This window comes from Trachurus japonicus, chromosome 21, assembly GCF_045865225.1.
Source record: "Trachurus japonicus isolate A0001 chromosome 21, Traja_1.0".
NCBI lineage: Eukaryota > Metazoa > Chordata > Actinopteri > Carangiformes > Carangidae > Trachurus > Trachurus japonicus.
Window position 1 is genome coordinate 22,223,223 of NC_140927.1, and position 19,414 is coordinate 22,242,636.

General features: G+C 44.7%; 2 protein-coding genes across 32 annotated transcripts in view; both read left to right on the forward strand.

The window, feature by feature from the left end:
- The window catches only part of lmo7a (LIM domain 7a), a 49,513-nt gene that overhangs the window by 16,557 nt on the left and 13,542 nt on the right, over positions 1-19,414 (forward strand). For 24 of the 31 annotated variants that reach the window (XM_085765789.1, XM_085765793.1, XM_085765811.1 and 21 more), the window contains 10 exons: positions 6,092-6,122; positions 7,333-7,446; positions 8,487-8,763; positions 9,491-9,740; positions 14,574-14,603; positions 15,371-15,485; positions 16,309-16,448; positions 16,896-17,607; positions 18,098-18,373; positions 18,750-18,864. In XM_085765789.1, coding sequence (XP_085621915.1) covers positions 6,092-6,122; positions 7,333-7,446; positions 8,487-8,763; positions 9,491-9,740; positions 14,574-14,603; positions 15,371-15,485; positions 16,309-16,448; positions 16,896-17,607; positions 18,098-18,373; positions 18,750-18,864 — 2,060 coding nt within the window. Of the gene's footprint in view, positions 1-2,566; positions 2,726-6,091; positions 6,123-7,332; positions 7,447-8,486; positions 8,764-9,490; positions 9,741-14,573; positions 14,604-15,370; positions 15,486-16,308; positions 16,449-16,895; positions 17,608-18,097; positions 18,374-18,749; positions 18,865-19,414 lie in introns of those variants that run through there. The other 7 variants (XM_085765790.1, XM_085765798.1, XM_085765801.1 and 4 more) reach the window with 3 other exon arrangements.
- Positions 12,050-13,786, forward strand: LOC146965231 (LIM domain only protein 7-like). Its single transcript, XM_085765824.1, has one exon. The coding sequence runs from the start codon at positions 12,300-12,302 to the stop codon at positions 13,152-13,154; it is 855 nt and encodes a 284-aa protein (XP_085621950.1). The 5' UTR covers positions 12,050-12,299; the 3' UTR covers positions 13,155-13,786.

The window sequence follows — 19,414 nt, forward strand, 5'->3', positions numbered from 1 at the left end:
CTCAAATGTTTTAACAAACGCATCTAACAGGGTTGCGGTGAAAAAGAAATGCCAGTGTGATTCAGGACTGACAGGTCTTATTGACCTACGCCTCCGAGAGAAATGCTGAATTTCACACATCGATAGTTTGTATGTGAATTGAAAGTTATTTTCAAGGCCAGTATCTTTCTTTCTTCTCACATGAGGCTGGAGTCAGATATTGGCAGAGGCGATGGTGAGAGCACAGCTTAATTCATGCTCGCCTGTGTTGCTCTGACGGCCATAAAAGATTATTGAATGTCTGTTGACCTTTGCGCTCTGCTCTCGTCATTGTATTGGCCTGGCCGCCATATGCTGTGCATAGTGCTCTAATGCCTCGTGTTGTGAAACCCGCTCTCTGATAAAGACGTTTATCAGCTGCAAACACATTCGGTATCAAATTTGTCAAATACCATGACAAACTGTTGTGATAGAGACACAGATTGGCTATAGGTTACCAGGTGATGTGTAAGATTTCCCCACGTGTCAGTGAACTGTAACCAGGTACAGTCACACTCTGAAAACCCAGAGGTGTAATAACCAGCAGACTGAATCTGATTCACCATCGGAGGTTATGATTCACCGGTTACTTTAGACCCACTCTGTCAGTGTCTAGCAGCTGCCCAGGAAATGAGGGCAGTAGAGTGCTGTGGATGAATCACGACACCTAAAATTGTTCTATTTAGTTTTATCCGCTTCCTTTAAGACCCTAAAAAAAACTGCCATTTGGAAATTCAGCAGCAATGGTTGGAGGAGGAGGAGGACCACGACTCAACATGGATTTTCCTTAATGACACTAAATGTCAGTGGATTACTTTCCTCTTGACCTCTGTATGTTTAAACAAGTGCAATTTGTCACGGAGCGGACTCTCAAACAGGAACTCTGGCTCTGCAAATGGAAATTACAGTACGGGGGACCAGGGATGCACACGTCATTGTCCTGCACTGTTATACATTATGCTGTTGCACTGTAGTTACAGGGAAGCTCTGCTGCTTAATCAGCTTATTTCAGAGTGTGAACTACACAGACCTTCGATTTACTGTATATTCCTCATACTTACTGGAGATTATATAGTAGTAGGTTAAAGAGGAATTACAGCAAACTAGATCGTGCAATAAAGGGTTTATATACGGTAAATGTTGTAAAACTTAAATGCTTCCAAGAACAAGGTTTGAGCAGTGGTGAAAAGAAACGGTACGGGTTAATGTATTAACTCTTTGCTAGAGTATTTCCATTTTATGCCACCTTATACATGTACATACAGTATATACTCCACAACATTTCAGTGACAGCTCTAGATTCATGTGACTTGACCAGAAACAAATCATCATCATTTTATAAAACATAAATCATGCCCATAACTTAAAAATGGATGGAAAATGTTTAAAACCCATGACACGTACATAGTGTTGTTATGTTAGTCATGGATGGAGTAATGAGTATGAGTAAGTTTGAAAATAAATGACACTATACTATAAAATGATATAGTTAAGTTTAATGAACTTCACCTACACACAGTTTAACTGTTAATGTCAATGATAACTATGTAAAAAAATCAAGTGTAGGCTTGTACGCTCACATTTTTGTTTTTATTTCTTTTTTATTGGTAATTATTTGAGTACATTTGGATGCAGTACCTTAACATGAACTGAAGAACTTTTACACTGTGGTTCAACCTTTTTGGAATGTCTAAAGTAAAAAAAAAAAAATCTATGTCCTTGTCTCGTCCACTATTGGGTATGTGTCCAGTTTTTGACCTCCTTAAACTGACAGAACAAATCCCCCACTGAGATGAGTCCAAAGTCTCACTTGTTGCCGCCATTTGATTCAGCAAATTATTGACGAGGGCTGACTGCTCTACCAACTTTTGAAAAAAAGAAACTGCCCACGATCGGCATGTCCTTAAAAATTTTATTGTCTTTTAAGGAATGTCAGTCAGCCTTTCCACACAATGGAGAGGGAGGAGTGGCTCTGTGGTGTGAATACAAGATTTCGATTATGCAATGGCATCTCTGGCTGTAGATCAAACCAAATGTTTGAACTTCCTGAAGGAACGTGTTGTTTCTCCAGACAAATTTGGACAGACCCCACAGCTCGTTATCAGGATTTATTCAACACCTTCATATTGTGCTTAATGTCTTGTATATATATTGTCTGAAATTCTCATGTCTCTAATACAGAGGAGACAAACCCAAGTGCCCCGTGTGTTAGTGTTTCGGGTGTGGTTCACTGAGCTGGCACCGCACACTGCACTGGTTCCACAGTTTAATATATGGCACCGCCGTCACTTCTTGTTACAGTGTTTTGTGAACTGTGAGCAGATTGTGAAACCAAACGAGTGATGATGGTGTACGGCCAATAAAAGTTTCTACACCATGGACACAGCCCTGGCTGTAAAAGGCCAATACAAGGGTTATATTTGTGCTTGGAGAGAGAAATGCCAGCCTCACCCTGTGTCCTCTCTCACAGAGGCTGCACTGTCTCCGATAAGTGTGACACAAGTGATGCCGACACTGTCTCACCCGGCAGCTGATTCCTTTTATTCAGACTCTTACTTTCCCATGTCTGACGACTCCTGAGAGTGTCGGGGTGTGTGTGTTGTGTGAATCCAAGGTATTTCATGATGACAATGCAAGAGCATAGATGAAGGATGTCATGTGTGTGGTGTTGGTGAATGCAGGAGAACAAGTGATCTTCATTGCAAAGGTATGCTCCCATTAGCACACACCCATTATTTTTAAAGGCTTTGAAACTGAGTTTGTTTGTGTGTTGAAGGATGAAAGGAGCAGAGCTTGCTACGGTCTTCTTGTTGTTGGTGGACGTCGGCTGTACATCTTCTGAGCCCTTCTCAGTAGACTTTGTCTTGCTATAGATCTAAACGCTCTTGCCCCTCTGACAGCACAGGGAAGTGATTGACAGAATTGGAAAGACCATTTACTGTGGCTCACGTTGAGAAGGTATTTGTCTAACATTTGAATAGTGGCTTATGTTTCTTCAGTTGTCTCTGTCTGTCGTTTCTTTTTTTTCTTTTTTTGTGGTTTGTTTGACTCCTTCAAGACGAAACAAATTAACTTAAAGATGGTCAATAATACTAATTATAATAAGGAACCTGTTATGGGAGAATATTAAATTTTTGATTTGTTTTTGTAATTGTAGTCTCATGCAGCTAATTTGGTCGGGCAGCTTGTTGTCTGATATTTTCCACATGTTTGGCATCGTGTGGTTAATGATGTGCTGCAGCAGCAGCGGTGGTGGTGGTGGTTGGTTTGGGTTTGCAGAAGTATGGTGGTCTGGTCTCTTTGAGTTTCTACTGGAAATTAAAAGGAAGAGGAGGAAGATGTCACCGCCTGGTGGATGATCGGTCGTCTGTCGCCCTTTGACCTCGGCGAGTTGATGTGATGATGTGAAAGTCTGTGTGAGCATGCGGAGGTTGAGGGTAATGGCTGAAATGAATGTGTTGTGGAAGTGATGAGAGCATCCTGTTAATTTGTCAAGCTGGAAGGTTTTCCTGTCAGAGCTGCGTCTACCCTCCGTACAACACGTATACATTGTTTGATAGGGATCAGCGCTTTTAATGGCCCTGAACTCTTTTACTTCCTTTTTACCAACAGTTGAGGAGGGAAGCATTTGCTCGGATGCAAATTCTTTGTCCCTCGGGCTCTGAACTTCAGCATATTCAGCTTGAAATTATATAATGGAAAGTTAATTAAAGTGCTGGTATTTAATTTGATTAGATTTCCATCTGTATTTAAAAAGACATGTGGCATAAAACAAAAATATTTCTCATCTTCACCTTTGGATATGAATCTGAAACTATTTGACCTCATATATATATTAAATTTCTATAGTATTCACAATTGTCAGACACATTTTCTCTGCTTTCATTATTTGCTTCTCTGCAGGACTCACAAACACAAACTTGCTCCCTTCTCCCCTCATCACATTATTTGATGATTTGAACTGATAATACAACTTCACAGGAGCTTTGCTCTCTGTGAAGGACTTTGTGTATCAGACTCTGGTGACGTTTTTGTCGCCGGTTGTTCTCAATCATATGAGCACTCAGCTGATTCTCAGAGGCTGCAGCAACAACCCTGAGGCTCCTGAGGCCTGAAAATAGTCATTTTTTTATTTTCTCTTCTGTTCAGCTATTACCACTAGCTATAAATGAGCATTACAAGAAGCGATGTGGTGATAGTTTTGGTACACAGCTCATTATTCTTTGGACGAAGCTAACACTGCTATAATCTTAGATTTTGTGATTGTGTTCCAAGCCACAAAAGAGAGTTTTTTTTTCTCTTCTCCCGCTTTTATTGGGTCCATAAATTTGCAAAATGCCAAACTGGTAAACGTCCATTTCAGTTTTCTCCGCTTGGGAATTAGACTGTTGGAAACCCCTGGTGTGATATGACGCATACTGGTGGGAAAGTTGATCTGCTTCCCGTCCAGTTAAATGTCAGTGGTGGAAGGAGAGCTCAGATATTTTACATATGTAAAAGTGCCAGAAAGAAATCAGTAAAGAAACACTCAGTTACAAGTAAAAGGTTGTTTTTTTTCCCTAAGTATAAGTAAAAAAGTATAAGAAATATAAATTCAAAACAGCTGAAAACTGAGAATAATCACCAAAATCTGCAGTTCCCCATCTTTGGTTACAGTAGGCAGCTGCAACAGAAACAAAACATCTGTGCACCAAACAGCAGGCAGTCACAGTGTTGAACGTTGGAGTTATGTTTGTCAAGAGGCCAAAAACTCCAGCTCCAAATAATAATAACAAAGTTAAATGGTCCATTTAGCAACTGAAACCAAATATGAAATATGATGATTGATAAATTATACTCACGATTAAATGTCAGTGTTTTGTTCACAATATGTGTCCATGGCCAAAACAATCTGTTACCACAGGTACAAGTGCTGCAAATTCAAAACACTCTTTTTTTTCTATAATGTTTTTAATAGGGCTCTCACAGTTACTAATAGACATGGCAAAAGAGCCCTGAGTAAGAAGTTACAATCTACAGAGGCCACAAACAGTTTGTTGTGCTTAATAAGCAGTTTTAATGTGTTTAATGTAAACTTCATATAGCTGTCAGATAATAAATAAATAAAAAATAAGTAAATAAATGTACTTAGTTACTTTTTAGTTTCTGTCAATCCTGTTTTAATGTAAAATAGGTGTTTAGCTATATTTCCCTGTCCCTCTCCCCATTACCCAAACAACCTAAGGGACCTAAAACTACTTGATTGACAGGCCGACATATGAGATGCACAGCCAACATACATGCAACACTCTTCACAGGTGCTTTGGTAACGTTGCCCGGGGGGCGGGGGGGAGGCATGTGTTGCTATTGTGTTACCACATGATGATAGGAATGTGCAGCATGCAGGAAGGTGTGAGTCTGGCAGACCATATATCTTCCTCTGTCACTCTTATGGTTACTGTATGTACTGTGTGTGTTTATAGGCCTCTGTAAATAGACACAGGTACTCAGTCAGCACGCACACACAGGAGAAAGGGAATAGTCGACCTGCAGGTTGAGACTCAGCTGTTTGGGCCTCACAGGAGAAAGAATGAGCCGACATGTTCCTAAGAAAGTGATTTAGAGACTAACAGGTCAACTGTCAAACCCCAGAAATATGCCTGAAAAGTCTGTATGACCCTGCGTAGCTGTCTAAAGCTAAACAGTAGAGCCTTGTTCTGGGTTTTTTTTTCACATGTTAAATTTGCAGTTATTAGTTTTCATCATGAGTCAGAAACAAGAGCTGCTTTTGTTTTTCCTTAATGTTTTTACAATTACATGATTTTGCAATTAGTGTTAAAAAAAAATCCCACTCTTTTTACCTGTGTTTTTTTTTCCCTTTTTCATAAATGTGTGTTTGTTTTTTTCACCCTCTGCCTTTATGTTTGTTGTGTGAGAGTGAGTGTAGGGCTGGCAGTCGTCTGGATTGTGCTCTCAGTTTCCAGCTCTTTCACTGCCGGGCAGCGCACAGACCCAACACCCATGCCCTCTGTTCTTTTATTGTCTATTTTCTCTCATATGAATACACCTCTCTTTTCTGCTCTTTCTTTCACAGGCATCAAGAGACCAACAGGAGGCTAAAAAATGTGAGTGAAATAATATAAGCTATGTCTCATTTTCTGGGAGTTTGATTTTGTTGTTGGCCAATCATTCAGAAATTATTAAGTATAAAACATAATTTAGCTTCGATTACAGCCTTCTTGGTGTATTATTAAAGAGGATAATATATTAATTCTGCAGTTAAATTACAATAACATACATTTATATTACTTCTCAGATGTGCAACAACTAATGTGTGATATGACAGTTGTACATAAATTGCATAGGGAATGGAAAAGAAATGTGAACCAGAGAACACCATACGACAAAGTTTCACACTGTGAGTGAAAGCCTTAAAGCCCTAGATCACATGAATGCCTCGTACACTTATACACTGGAAATAAAAGCACTTGATAATGCCAGATGTCAACATCAGAGAAGAGATGCAAGCATTATTACACAACATTACATGATCTTCTCTTAACATTCACACCTGACTAAAATTTTACATACTTTATGAGCTCATGAAGGGGACACGGATTTCACCTACATGTAGTGCTCCACTTGAAAAAAAACAAAATCAAACAATGCATGTGTATCTGCAAAACTAATTCCGGAAAAAGGGATTTTATTGAAAAGGCAAGATTCACTTGCTCACTTTCAGCTGGATTGACAAAATTACAAATCAATTGGAGGCATTTACCTTAATTTATTTATTCATTTTCATTAATTGTCTATACTGTAAGTTCACAGTTGTAAGCCTAAGGACGTTATGCAAGTGTTTATTTAGGTGGTCAATATTTGTCCTGTAAATGTGACATTCGTAGATTTTGTTATGAATTTTTAACCCGAAGTGAAACCACTGCTGGGAACACTGCACCTCTCATCATGGTTAATCTTCTCATAAAAACCCAAAGCGCTGATGCATCAGTTTTAACCGTTTCATTTGTAATAGGAGCGGCATCATTGATTTAGGGGTGTTTGTTTGCTATAGCGCACCACATCTACCTGTCCAGGCCAATAATACACGCACACACACAGAGAGGCAGCAGCAGAGTATTCTGGATGAGCCTGGAAACAAGAGCACGGCACTGGGTGATATGACCCCTGTGTTGGGGTAGGGCTACAGCTATCATAACAATCAGCTGCTTTAGCACTGCACATCACTGAGGGGAAAAGGTGTCGCTATAATCTGCTGCTATCACTCACAGGCATGCGTGATGTGTATAATCAATTGTCTGATTTCCTCTCTTCCAGGTATTGATCACCCTTTTCTGGCTTGGTAGAAGAGCTCAGTGTGATCGTCTCTATGATGGGCCTTACCTGAACTTCAAGGCATTCGAGGGATTATTGGGCACAGCACTATACAAGGTAAATTTCTCCAGGAAGGGCACTGAGCTGCCTTTGTCGTGAAACAAAAGCTTAATTTTTCATTTTTTTTCTGTAGAAACCTTAGAAAGAGCATGAATGAAATCCTCTTTTACAGCCGCTGCACAGTACATTTCTGTATATCCTCCCTGGTATGTGGACTATGTGCGGAAAAATGAGTGTGATATGCGGCCGGCCTGCGAATTGCCGGCCACTAAAACCAAAGCTGTGTTAAGTCATAAATGACTCGGCCCCCCCTCGCTCTCTCTCTCTCTGACTCAGCTATTTTAATCATCTTTACAGCACAGCACAAAGTTCGAATATAGTTTGCATGCGAAAGTAACTGAAAGTGGCCGCCTCTGTCCTTGATGAAGCACGTTTTCTTTCCTCCCCCCCTCTACCTTCGCTCATGCCAGTGTTGAATTTGGCACTTTGCTTTCACGTAGGTTTATCCGTGGTGGTGCGCAAGGCCCTCTGTAATTCAAAAGACTACAGGGATTTTCAGTAATAGCAGTGGGTTGCTGCATGTCTTGTACGTTTAGCCACGATAATCCAAGTTCAGTGGAGCAGGGTTAGGTGGGGTTTAGTTTGTGGACTTGTATTGTCTGGGAGGATTCGGCGGATTACAGATCTGAAAATCGTTTTCTTTTACTGTGGTCGACAAGTTTTTGCTTGTTTGCAACCTGGCTAGTTAAAGGTGTCTCCGGGTGTGTGTTTATATGCATTAACATTGTTTTCATGCAGCAAAAACCAGTCATCAAGGGTGTGTAGATCGTCGCCCCTGTTTGTTTTGACTGAAATGACAGAGAATAGAAAACAATGAGGTTATTCCATTTAAATTGCAGCATGCTTTTCCCCCTTATAGACAGTGCGTATAGGAGTGGGTGTTTACAGTAAGTGAGTCTGCAAGAATGAGAGGGTCCCGACAGCTCAGACTTCACACTCCACATGGGGGATCTCTCATGTACACCACACACAGTGGAGCTAAATATTGCAATTGGCAGCCTGTTATCTGACTGCGTGTGTTTGTGCGTGTATGAAAGGCTCTGCAGGAGTCGTCCGGGCAGAAAGGCAGCAGCGTCAGAGACAGCGGTTTCGGAGATAGCTGGTACTCGGAGCGAGAGGAGCTCTACCAACTGAGAGGAGGAGTTGGAGGAGTCAGAGGAGGGGGCGGCGGCAGCAGCAGCAGCAACAGCAGCGGCATCGGCATCGGCGGCGGTGGTGGACACAGGAGAGACGACTCTCTGGACAGTTTGGACTCTTTGGGTTCCCGACCTCACAGCGTCTCCTCTGACACCACCCTTAAAGGCAGCAGCGAGGGTAGGAGATGCCGTGTAGCTCGCACCTGCACAAACACACATGAACACTAATAAAGTCTCAGCCTTTCACTTTTTTTTTTTTTACCCTGTTAAAGCTTGAATTTCTAACATTTAAGACACCACAGCGTCAGTTTTACTGCAGCAGACTGTCATTAAAGTGTTCAGACTTTCCCCAAAGTGTATCACTTTATCAATATTTATAACCCAATTCATCTGTGGATAACTTCAAATATTTGAACAGGGGAAGATATGCTGCAAACACAGCCAGTGAGTCCACAGTCCCGTTTATGAGAACAAACATTTATTGCCATCTAGTGGTGCATTTTTGAAAGACTTTCACTCCTTTTACCTGGACGGAGACACATAGCAACACAAAAGCTTGTGTAGAGTGAAGCGCTGGTCAGTGATCTCAGAGCCTCCCTCCCTCCCTCCATAATGAGAGGGCAGTGAGACATTCCTCAGTCATCCACACTGCCTTGTAAATGAGGAGGCCTCCACTCCCCACCCTGCACCCCTCTGTTACCCCTTCAAAGTCATGCCAGAACACACAGCACCCCCCCACTCTTCCCTCTTCACTCCACTCTCACCCCGTTTGTCCTTTTTTTTTTTTGCTACTGTCCTTTTTTTTTCATTTCTCCCACCGCCTGTCTTTACACATGTTTGTCCCCTTGCTCACTTGTGCACCCCCCTCCTCCTCCTCCTCCTTCTCCTTCTCCTCCATGCTCCAGGTTGTTGCAGTGACACCGAGGCAGACTCTGTCTTCAGGATGGCTGAGAACAAGGACGGCCTCAGTTACCGCCGCTCGGTGGTCATCACACCCAAGACCGCCACCCAGTTTAACCAGTTTCTGCCCACGAAAGACAAAGCCTCCGGCTACGTGCCCCCTCCACTGAGGAAGAAACGGGCCGAACGCAATGAGGACAACCGGCGCAGCTGGGCCAACCCCACATACGCAGAGGACGAAGCCACACTCACCAGGTACTGTTAAAACACACACGACTCTGTTTATTGACGGTGCTGCGTCTCTAATCTCAGCTACATAATGGGAAGATAGATAGATAAAAATAGATAAATACTTTATTTATCCCAAAGGAAATTCAGTTTCTCACAATTAACAACATCATTCAACAGCAAGATATAAAATAGTAAAAATGAGTGCATTGAGAATAGAATAAATAAAAAACAATAAATAAATAGCCCATGGTAATAAAAATGCAGGATTGCAGTGGAAAGTGCAAGTGCATAATAGTATGTGGGACATCATTCCCCTCGCTCCACAACAAGTTATCAGTGTTGTAGAAATGTTGGGTTCCTCCCAAAAAAAATCTGAACTTGTGTGCTAGAAGTTTACACTGTGGCTGTTTTTGACACTGCCCTCTCCCATTGCTGTCGGTGTTTGTTGTGTTGTCTGCGAATGGTCCATGGTGTTGTGTTTCATTTGTGCTGTGCTGTGGAAATGACAGCCTGAGCCTGGGTGGTGACACGACGAGGTTTTCCCCCGACTACTACTACGGCGACAGCCAAGTTTCCCAGAGTGCCTTGCCCGCGGATAATCTCCAGTGGGCGTATGAGTATGAAAGCGGCAGCGACTCAGACACGGACCGACCGGACCCGGATCTGGTACTGGACGACCTGGCCAGCAGACGCTTCCACAGCCCCTCCCCGGCTCCCCCCACCAACTTCGCCGTGCCCGTCAGCCCCCAGGGAGGAGGAGGAGGGGGGCGGGCAGCGGGGGGTAGAGGTGGCCTCTGGCCCAAGGTCACTATGACTCCCAATGTTACCCCTCAGCAGAATGTGACCTGCCTCAGGTCAGAGAACTTGAAGCTACCGTGTGACTTTGATTTGCTCTGCCTGATGAGAGCGAGTGCTTCTCTCACCCTCAGTTTGCATGGTTGATCGTAACCATGAGCCTCGTCTTTTTGGCCATAGCGTGCTCCGTCTAACAGTGCTCCCAAGTCTTCAGTTTGTTGGTTTCTGCTTGAGTTGTGTTGAGTTTTCGCCGCAGTGCATCGTTTTTTTCTTTTCTTTTTCTTTTTCTTTCGCTCCTTCTGTGTTTAATGAGCTTCGAGGAGTGATTTGAGTTGGCGGCATTGTTCCTCAAATCAATTTTTTTTACCAACTTTTCGCAGTTTGGTTTTTCAGCTTGCCTTGGTTTTGCTAATCTTTGCGTCATCTCATCTGATGTTGTTGTTGTTGTTGTTGTTGTTGCTCGAGGAATGTGCGTCCTCTTGTGCGTGACTGGTTTTGCTCTGCACTGCTGCCGAGAAAAATTCTTTTGACACGTGTGTGTGGTTGGCTGTCTCTTTTGAGCAGCAGCGGCAGCAGCAGCAGCGTCGGCAGCATCAACGACAGTAGGGGAGCGCAGCCCCCCCACCAGCACCACCAGCACCAGCACCAGCACGGCTCCGTGAGGGTGGACCACCGCCAGGCCGTGTCCTCAGCCAGCCTGTTCAGGGAGATTTGCGACGACTCTGAGGACGAGGACGATGACGTGGGCTACGCTGACCCCGTCCAGGACGATCTGTATACGCGCAAGATGGGTATCAAGCCGCAGCCTGCCGGCCACGTGTCGTATGACAAGTTCTTACCCAAGTTCTGGACGCCTGAAGAAGACGTTCACATACAGAAGATTAAAATGGGCTCCCAGAGGAGACCCTGGTATAAGAAGATGCAGGGCTTCAGGTGTGTGAGGGCATTCAAACACAAACACATGCATGAACAATATGGCCTCCATACTCCCTATAAGGATCCTACACACACTTATACTACACACTTCATGTTTTCAAACCAGTAATATCACAGATAAAATCTACTTTCTGCTTTTTGCATGATCTTTTCTCACTTTTCCACCTGCCACACTTGTTTCTGCTAATTTAACCTTGTAAAGAATCTGTTTTTTTTCCCTCACCCTGAATAGACTCTTATTTTTCTTTCTCTTCCCCTGCTGTTGCCTCCTGTCTCCCCCTTCTCCTCCTCCTCTGTCCCCCCTCTCCCCCCTCGTCCGCCCTGCTGTAGCTATAAGAAGTCGGGCTCTTCGTCAGATGATTCAGACTGTGACATCAGTCCTTGGCTCTCCTCTGCCCCCTCTCCCTCCGGCCCCTCTCCCTCTCACTCCCACACACACGAGGCCCCGGCTCACACCACCCTCGTTGTGGGGAAAAGGTCGATACAGCTGCATGATTGTGACGATGAGGGAATGTTTGAGCGCAATCGGATTTTATAGGAGACGTGTGAATCTGTGAGGAGCTGCTTTCTAACGTACTAATGATAAAATCCACGGACGAGCTACCTGAGTTGCCCTAACAACACTTCCTGAAGCAGCTTGCTTGTACTGACCTTTGTAGAAAATAGGCTGTGTCTCAGCAATACCCTATTTTTATTGCAGCCTATTCTAGTGGAGATTTATAGCAGCTACCTTGGCAGTTTTTATTTTACATCAGTGTGATTGTAAACTCGGCATTTGATCAACATCTCTGTGAATCAAATGTCACCACTTTGGCTGCTTATTGTATCTTTTCCTCCTTTTCTTGCTCTTTGATGCAGTTCACATGCATGCACTCATCACCTCTCTGTCCTTTTCTCTCCTTCTGCCCACCCTGCAGTCCTCATACTCAAGTATACACCCCCCCACAGCTCCCACAGCTCCCCGAGATACAGTCCCCTGTGTTAATGACTCCCCCTCCACTGGTGTTCGCCCCAGTGGATCCCACCTCTGGTCCCAAGCTGGTCAAAGGTCAGAGGTGGCCTCTCCTGGGGCGCCACGATCCCCGGGAGCCCCCAGACGTTTTCGATTATGAGAGCATAGCCCCCGACTTGGAGAACGATGACATGTTTGCCAGGCGGACCCTGGCCTTCCAGTCCAACACGGACCTCGCTATGATGAAGACTCAGCTGTCCACCAGGCGCCTCTACACATCCGAGCCGCAGCTCAATATTATCACCCAGCGACACGGCCGCGGCAGCCCCGAGGACGAAGATTACCCCGACATCGAGCACGACGATGTGGTGTATCGTAAGGAGAAAACCCAGCAACAGCGCCCGCTCTCAGGAGCCCCTGACAACTACGCCCCCATGCCCATCCCAGAGCCGTGGGCTCTGCCTCCCGATCTCAAAGCCAGACTCCTCTGCCCCCCGTGTCCTCTGACCCAGGAAGCAGCATCCAATAAAGAGATTCAGGCTGAGACGGGGATGCGTCCTAAAACAGACGACATGCTGCTTCGGAAGCTCGGAGTTTGTTCTAATCAGAGCTCATCAGCCAATGAGATCACTCCCTCAGTGCCTTCTTCGTGTAGCGAAGGTGACCTGCAGAGGTGGCAGGCGATCAGGGAGGCCAGTCAGCTGAGATATAAGAAGAAGTTAATGGTGGAGAGGCTGGCTGCTCTGAAGCTGTAACAACGCCTGTTAGTTTGTCTGTGTTTTAAAGGCTTAGTCTTCCAGTTTTGTCTTGAAATATTTTCTGTTTGTGCTGAATCGGTCCTGACAGCATTGGAGACCCAACTTTTTAATGGATCAATTTAAAGGTCCCCACAGTTAGAGTTGGGAGCTTCACACGGTAAATCTCTTGTTTCCGAAAACTAAACTGTGACTTTTGCGTTCACTGGATTAGTCAAAAGTTTTCTGAATGCAGTGGAATTCACAACATCTTTGAACTTTTTCTTTCTCCTGTTTGTATTACCTCTGAGTGTTTTTTCCAGTCAGAAAAAAAAACATAATGAAAGGAAATTCATTATGGTTTTCTCTACAATGGATATATGGTAGCCTACATTTTACCTTAGAAACACATTGAATGTAAATGCAGAGTGGATGTCGGACTGCACATTAAAACTACGGCTGCTGTGTGTTTTGAAGTGTGATTGATGAGCAAAAAGTTCTCTCTCACATTGTTTGGTTCATGATGAATTGTTAAACAGATCCAAATTCTGCGTTTTTTTGTTTTTGTTTTGCTTTTCTTCTCCTATCAGACCGAGTTTGCCTGTGAATTGAAAAAAATAAGTATTCCTGCTTAATAAAAGAAAAGAAGAGACTTCATGATTTTGTGATGAATTGCATTGGACTGGCCATTTGTTGACCTCACGTAACATGGGTACAGCAACATGGGTTTGACCTGAGTGCAGTGTTGTTTTCCTCAGCGAAGGGATCCTCACCGACGTGCGAACGCTCAAAGTGCAGCAGCACAAGCGTGTGGAAAGCCTGAGTAATACGTAGACATAATGTCCCCGACACTGCAGTGCAGTTAACCGTAGTCCTGTCTCCTGAGCCGACATGAAAGCCTATAGAAATTCCCCCGCAGCTTTGAATGAAGGTGCGACTTGTGGGCTCCATAGTAACTCGAACACAAATCTGCGCTGCACTTGTTTGCACACGAACAGATGCACACAAGCGTTCACAAAGCAACCATTTAACCTCAGTCAAGCCCATCTGGATTTACTTCACATCCATATGTAAGGCCTTGTTTTCCAATGACATCATGTTGCAGTCTCTAGAAAGGCAGCATTGTTTGGGGGAGAAAGATACGTCTTCACACGCCTCCCGCAGTCAAATGTCAGAGAAAGGAAAGGTGATACTGCGCTGGTTAACATACTAAATACACACCGACACTTCATCTTCCTCAGGGTGCAAAGTGGAAAACCAGCAGAGTCATGTTTTTGGCCCAGTTTACATACATTTGAATCCTGACCCTCGGGGATTACCAGGTCTGAGAGTCACTAATTGGCCTTTCCGCTCTTAACCAGTTCACTCTCAGCCTCAGTGCCCAAGGCCAATCTGCAGAAATGTGATTTTTGTTGTCTGTGGTTCTTTCTGGTTTCCTAGACAGCGGCAAACGCAAGAGAGTATTGACGGGTGAGTTGATACGGGCTCCCAGGAATGTGGCACGTTTGCATTCGCTCTGGCCTCTTACAGTCGCAAACCAAACCCCGCTGCCCTCCTGCTTTTGTGCTGCTGTTCTCTCACTCTCTGGCTGCTAAATGCTGACACCCAACAAAGTGTATTGTATGGCACAGAGCCAAGTTCAAGGGGTGGGTGTGGAAGGGAGGGCGGGGGTCGCTTTACAAAGCTCTATTGACAAAGCAACAAAGTGAAAAGATGGGAACGTTTGCAATACGCTGGGTCATCTATCTAAACTGCTGCGTGTCCCCAAGCGAGAGTTATGACTTAGCAGCACAGCTACTGTAAACTCTCTGACACTCTCATAGCAATATGAGGTGTGTGTACTGTAAGTCTTTACAGGTAAGTGAAAACAGAGTGTGAATTTTCTATATGCTGAGCTTTGAGTGACTTTTGCATGATGGGGGAAAAAGCTACGATATGTATTACTAACCCACTGGGCTTGCAACCATCCACAGTTTTCATTGTGGTTGACCCGTGTGCTGCATTTACAAACTAACGCTTGGTTACAGGCTCAAGGTTTTATGCAATCTATTTCAGCATCAGTGCAAAAATGAGCGGACGAGAGGTGTGAGTTGGATTATATGAGGGTTGTTTTCTACAGCGTACTTGGCACGGAAGTAAGAGATGGTGCATGCATCCTTGGAGTGGAATTTGATATGAAAAGTAAAAGCTCACCTCCACCTTTCACTGGAGATACTGATTTTTTTTTTCCCACACAGGAGTAAATCAACAAGTGACATCCAGGTCGACCCCACTGTCCTCCGTCAGGCTCGCTACGAAGAGCTCCAGAAGCACCGCGAGAAGATAAAGGAGAATGAGGACCAGTGGCAGGATGTGAGTACATCTGATACACTGTACTATAGAGGATATCTGTTTGATTCCCACTATTGTTGTGACAAACTGAAGAGAGGGAGGAAGGAAAAAAAAAAACAAGTTTTGGTTTCCAACTGAGATAAGGTTGAAGTGAAAGGTGAGAACATGATGTATGGGGATCTGTGGGGGCAAATGAGGAGAGCAGGTGTTGCGGTGCAGTCGGTGGCCACAGGGTGAAAGGAGAGGTGTTCAGATAGAAGCCAGAGACGGAGGCAGACACCGACTGGAGCAGCACTGCCCCGTGGCTACGGACTGCCCTCATTTCCAAATCAGTGTTGGTGGAGTGAAGCGCCAGATACTGTAAACACAAGTAATAGAATTAATGTGAAATGTTGTTATTATGTCATTTAGAGGGATGATGTAAGGCAGAGACACTGGGGTCGTTCCTAGAAAGGGCAGCTAGAAGTGCTCCAGTTTTGCAATGATTCACATTTAGAGAAATGAAGTTTTAATATGATTAAAAAAAAAGTTGTGTGCATGTGCATGACTGTGACAGAGCTGTGTCTGTCAGCAGTCTGATTAGTGTCATGGCAAAATAATGGGAGTCTTAAAGCAGCATTTAGGTCACACAGTCCCCCAATACACAGGGGAGGTGAGCCGGGAGGAGCCTAAAGCACACAAATAGAACACCTTCAAATGTAGTCCTTTCTCTTCTTCCTGCCTCCTCCACTTCACCGCACAGTTAAACGTGCAGCACGGCCGGTCTTGTTTTGTCTAGATCTAAGCTGTGTGCAATTGTCACAAAAATGATGCACGAGGTGACGTGGACTCACTTTTCCTGCAGGACCTGAGCAAATGGAAGAACCGGCGCAAGAGTGTCAACTCTGATATAGTGAAGAAGAAAGAGGAGCGGGAGAAGATAGAGGAGATAACCTACGGCGGTAACAGAAGGTCCATGAGCTTCAAGGAGATTGAAGAGGAGAGGTGAGAGAAAACACACCTGCACAGGTGTTGGGGTTGTTTATTAATACAGGATTTAAATTTGTATTTTCTCACACTCATTAAAAAAAATACTGAAAAGAAACAGCAGTCTGAATTTCTTCCTCTTTTACATCCTTTTCACCCTCGGAGGAGAATCCTTTACTGAGGTAATTGAAGAGAGAGTTTGTGTGAGAGGTTTTGCTGAGATTATTTGTGCAGGAGTGAATGAGGAGACTTTACTGTGCAGTCAGTGTGAAACTGTAATTCAATCATGGCTTACAACCTGACCCCCTCCTTTTTTTTTGCCCGATCCTCCTCCTTTCAACTTGTTTCTCTTTTTGCTTGTTTCTCATTGGCCCACCCACATTTCAACTCCAGTACTTCATCTTAAATCTTATCCACCACCATCTACGTTTTTTCTAATTCTCATGTCCCTCTTCTCCTCCCCAGTTCGTCCAACAGAGAAAATAAAGGAAGAAGCAGCGTCGGCAGTCGTCTCAAGTCTCTCTCTTACCTGGATGACAGCGACGACGTGTTTGATAGACCCATCATTGCCCCTCGGACCCGGACCCTTCCTGCCAGGAGCTACACTATTGACACTCCGTACTATTCGTCTGAACCCTCTGAGCCTTCTCAGATAGAGAAAGAGAAAGAACCCCCAGCTGCCTCCCCAGCTACCGGCAGGGCCGCTTCCCCTCCCGCTTCACGGGAAGTTGACATTGTGGACCGTCCTGCGGGCAGCGACACCACCACCGCCGCCACTGTCACTCCCGCCGGCCGCAGCTCTGAGCCTCCTGCAGCTGCACCTTCACAGAAAAGTCCGATCTCAGAATACACCAGAACGCCCAAGACAGAGGAGACCACGACCACCACCACCGTCTCCTCCTCCTCCACCTCCCTGCAAAAGGTGCCAGAGCCGAGGCGCCCATTGCCGGGCACGCAGACCAAGGTGGAGGCCCCCTCCTCTGGTTTTCTGTACAAACAACATCCACAGCCACAGCCCAGCTCGATGGAAGCCAAGCCTCCCGGGGTGTCTCGGGTTTCTGCCTCCCTCCCCAGGAGCTACCAGAGATCGGATAGCGCACGTCTAACCTCAGTCGTCGCACCGAGGCCCTTCAGGCCCCTGTCTTCTAACATCTCCTCACTTCCCCGGGTCACTCCAGTGAGTACTACACAATTTTACAACTAAAACACAAGCTGTCAGTGCAGCAGCACAAAGGCCGCTGAGGGCTGAGTGTCCAAACGCAGGTGGAGCAGTAAGACATGTTTGCCTTGTTGGTCCGGTACAGCGCCAATTGTTTTGAGTACATGAGTGTTACCCAACAGTAGGATCTGATTACTGTGTGAATAATGGATGAAGCTAGTGTTTTATAATGCTAATTCAACTACTAGAGCTATTGCTATTTTCAGCCTCATTCACTTTCATTACTGTTGGAGTAAATGAAAGAGAATACACAGGGTCTAATTGTGTCAGAGGGAATAATCTACAGGGCTGATTGTGAACACACCTCAAGAGTTGCCACCAGATGATTTCCCTCCATGTTTGTGTCTTTTTCAGATTAACATTTTAAAGACTTTGTTATAATCAGCCATATGTTGTCCACATTTGATTGACGTTATCTCAAACATTTTCTGTCGCTCTCCTCCGACAGATGGACGACTCTCACAAGCGCGTCAACGGCAACGTCGACACTTCTAAGAAGTCAACGACACCAAGCCGCTATCACCAGTTCATGACCTCCGAGGATGACACCAGCTCGGCCCACAGCAGTGACGATGAGGAGGAGGAGGAGGAAGAGGAGGAGAAGCAGGGGTGGGGGAAGACGGCAGCAAAGAGTGCCACCTCCACTCACAGCATCTCACCTGCACCTCCTCCGGTCAAGAGCGAGGCTCCAGTCAGTCCTACTCCAGCCAAAGACACCAGCCAGGTAATTCAAACACCAGCATGAATTTTATTCAAGACACCAAGATGTTAATACTCATCTCTGATAGTGAGTTTGTCTATTTTTCATTTAGCAGTAAAAACTTTCTTCCTTTGTATAAATGCTTAGGATTAACAGAGTGCTGCATTGCTGAAATTAAAGTATAGCAGCAGATTGGCATTGAATCAAGAGCCATAAATGATTAATACAAGGCTTTCTTGCCAAGGCAGGCCCGCATACACACAGACACACGACCTGACACACATCCAACACAGATAAGAAAGTCAGGACCAGGGATGTCGCACTGACAGTAACTGTTCAACGGTTGTATCATGGTGTTCGTCCCTATACTCACCTGTGCTGGTGTTTTGTTTTTTAAAAGGAGAACTACTGTGACATGAGGATCAACTTGAACCAGAAGCCCAACAGCAGCAGAGACTTTGGTTTCCAGGCAAACTGGGACTCAACTGGAGCACGCGTCACATCCATCCAGCCAGGTACCTACTGTACAAAGACATGTGAGAGGGAAGGCTCTGAAACAGAGAACGCTTCATTCACCTGCCAATGTAATGTGTACACCAGAATATCCAGTGGTTGAACCGAATGTTAGAAGATCAAATAGGAAATGTCTAACAGAGCCTGGCTACAAATACAGGAATAATACTGGGAAGTGTTAACATTTTACAGCCAGACTCTGCTGGTTAGTTGTCAGCAGGTTTTCCAGTCCATTTCAGTGGCAATGCCAGACCTATGTAGGACAGCACCTATTTGGGTCAGATCTGCTGGGTCTGAGCCTCTCTATCTACTGAGAACCCCCACCTCCTCAGTGCAGTACAGACTGTGTATGCGACACTGAGAACACATACAAACTAATACTTTGCACAAACTAGCCATGCAGATCAATGAATGAGATAAAATGTTGATAACAAAAGTATCACACATTAAAATATGAATACCTTAATAAGATACTAGGTAACGTGTAATAGATGTTCTGGCTTCTCTTGGAGGAGGTGATGAGTAAAGATAGAAGATGCTTAAAGTGGTTTT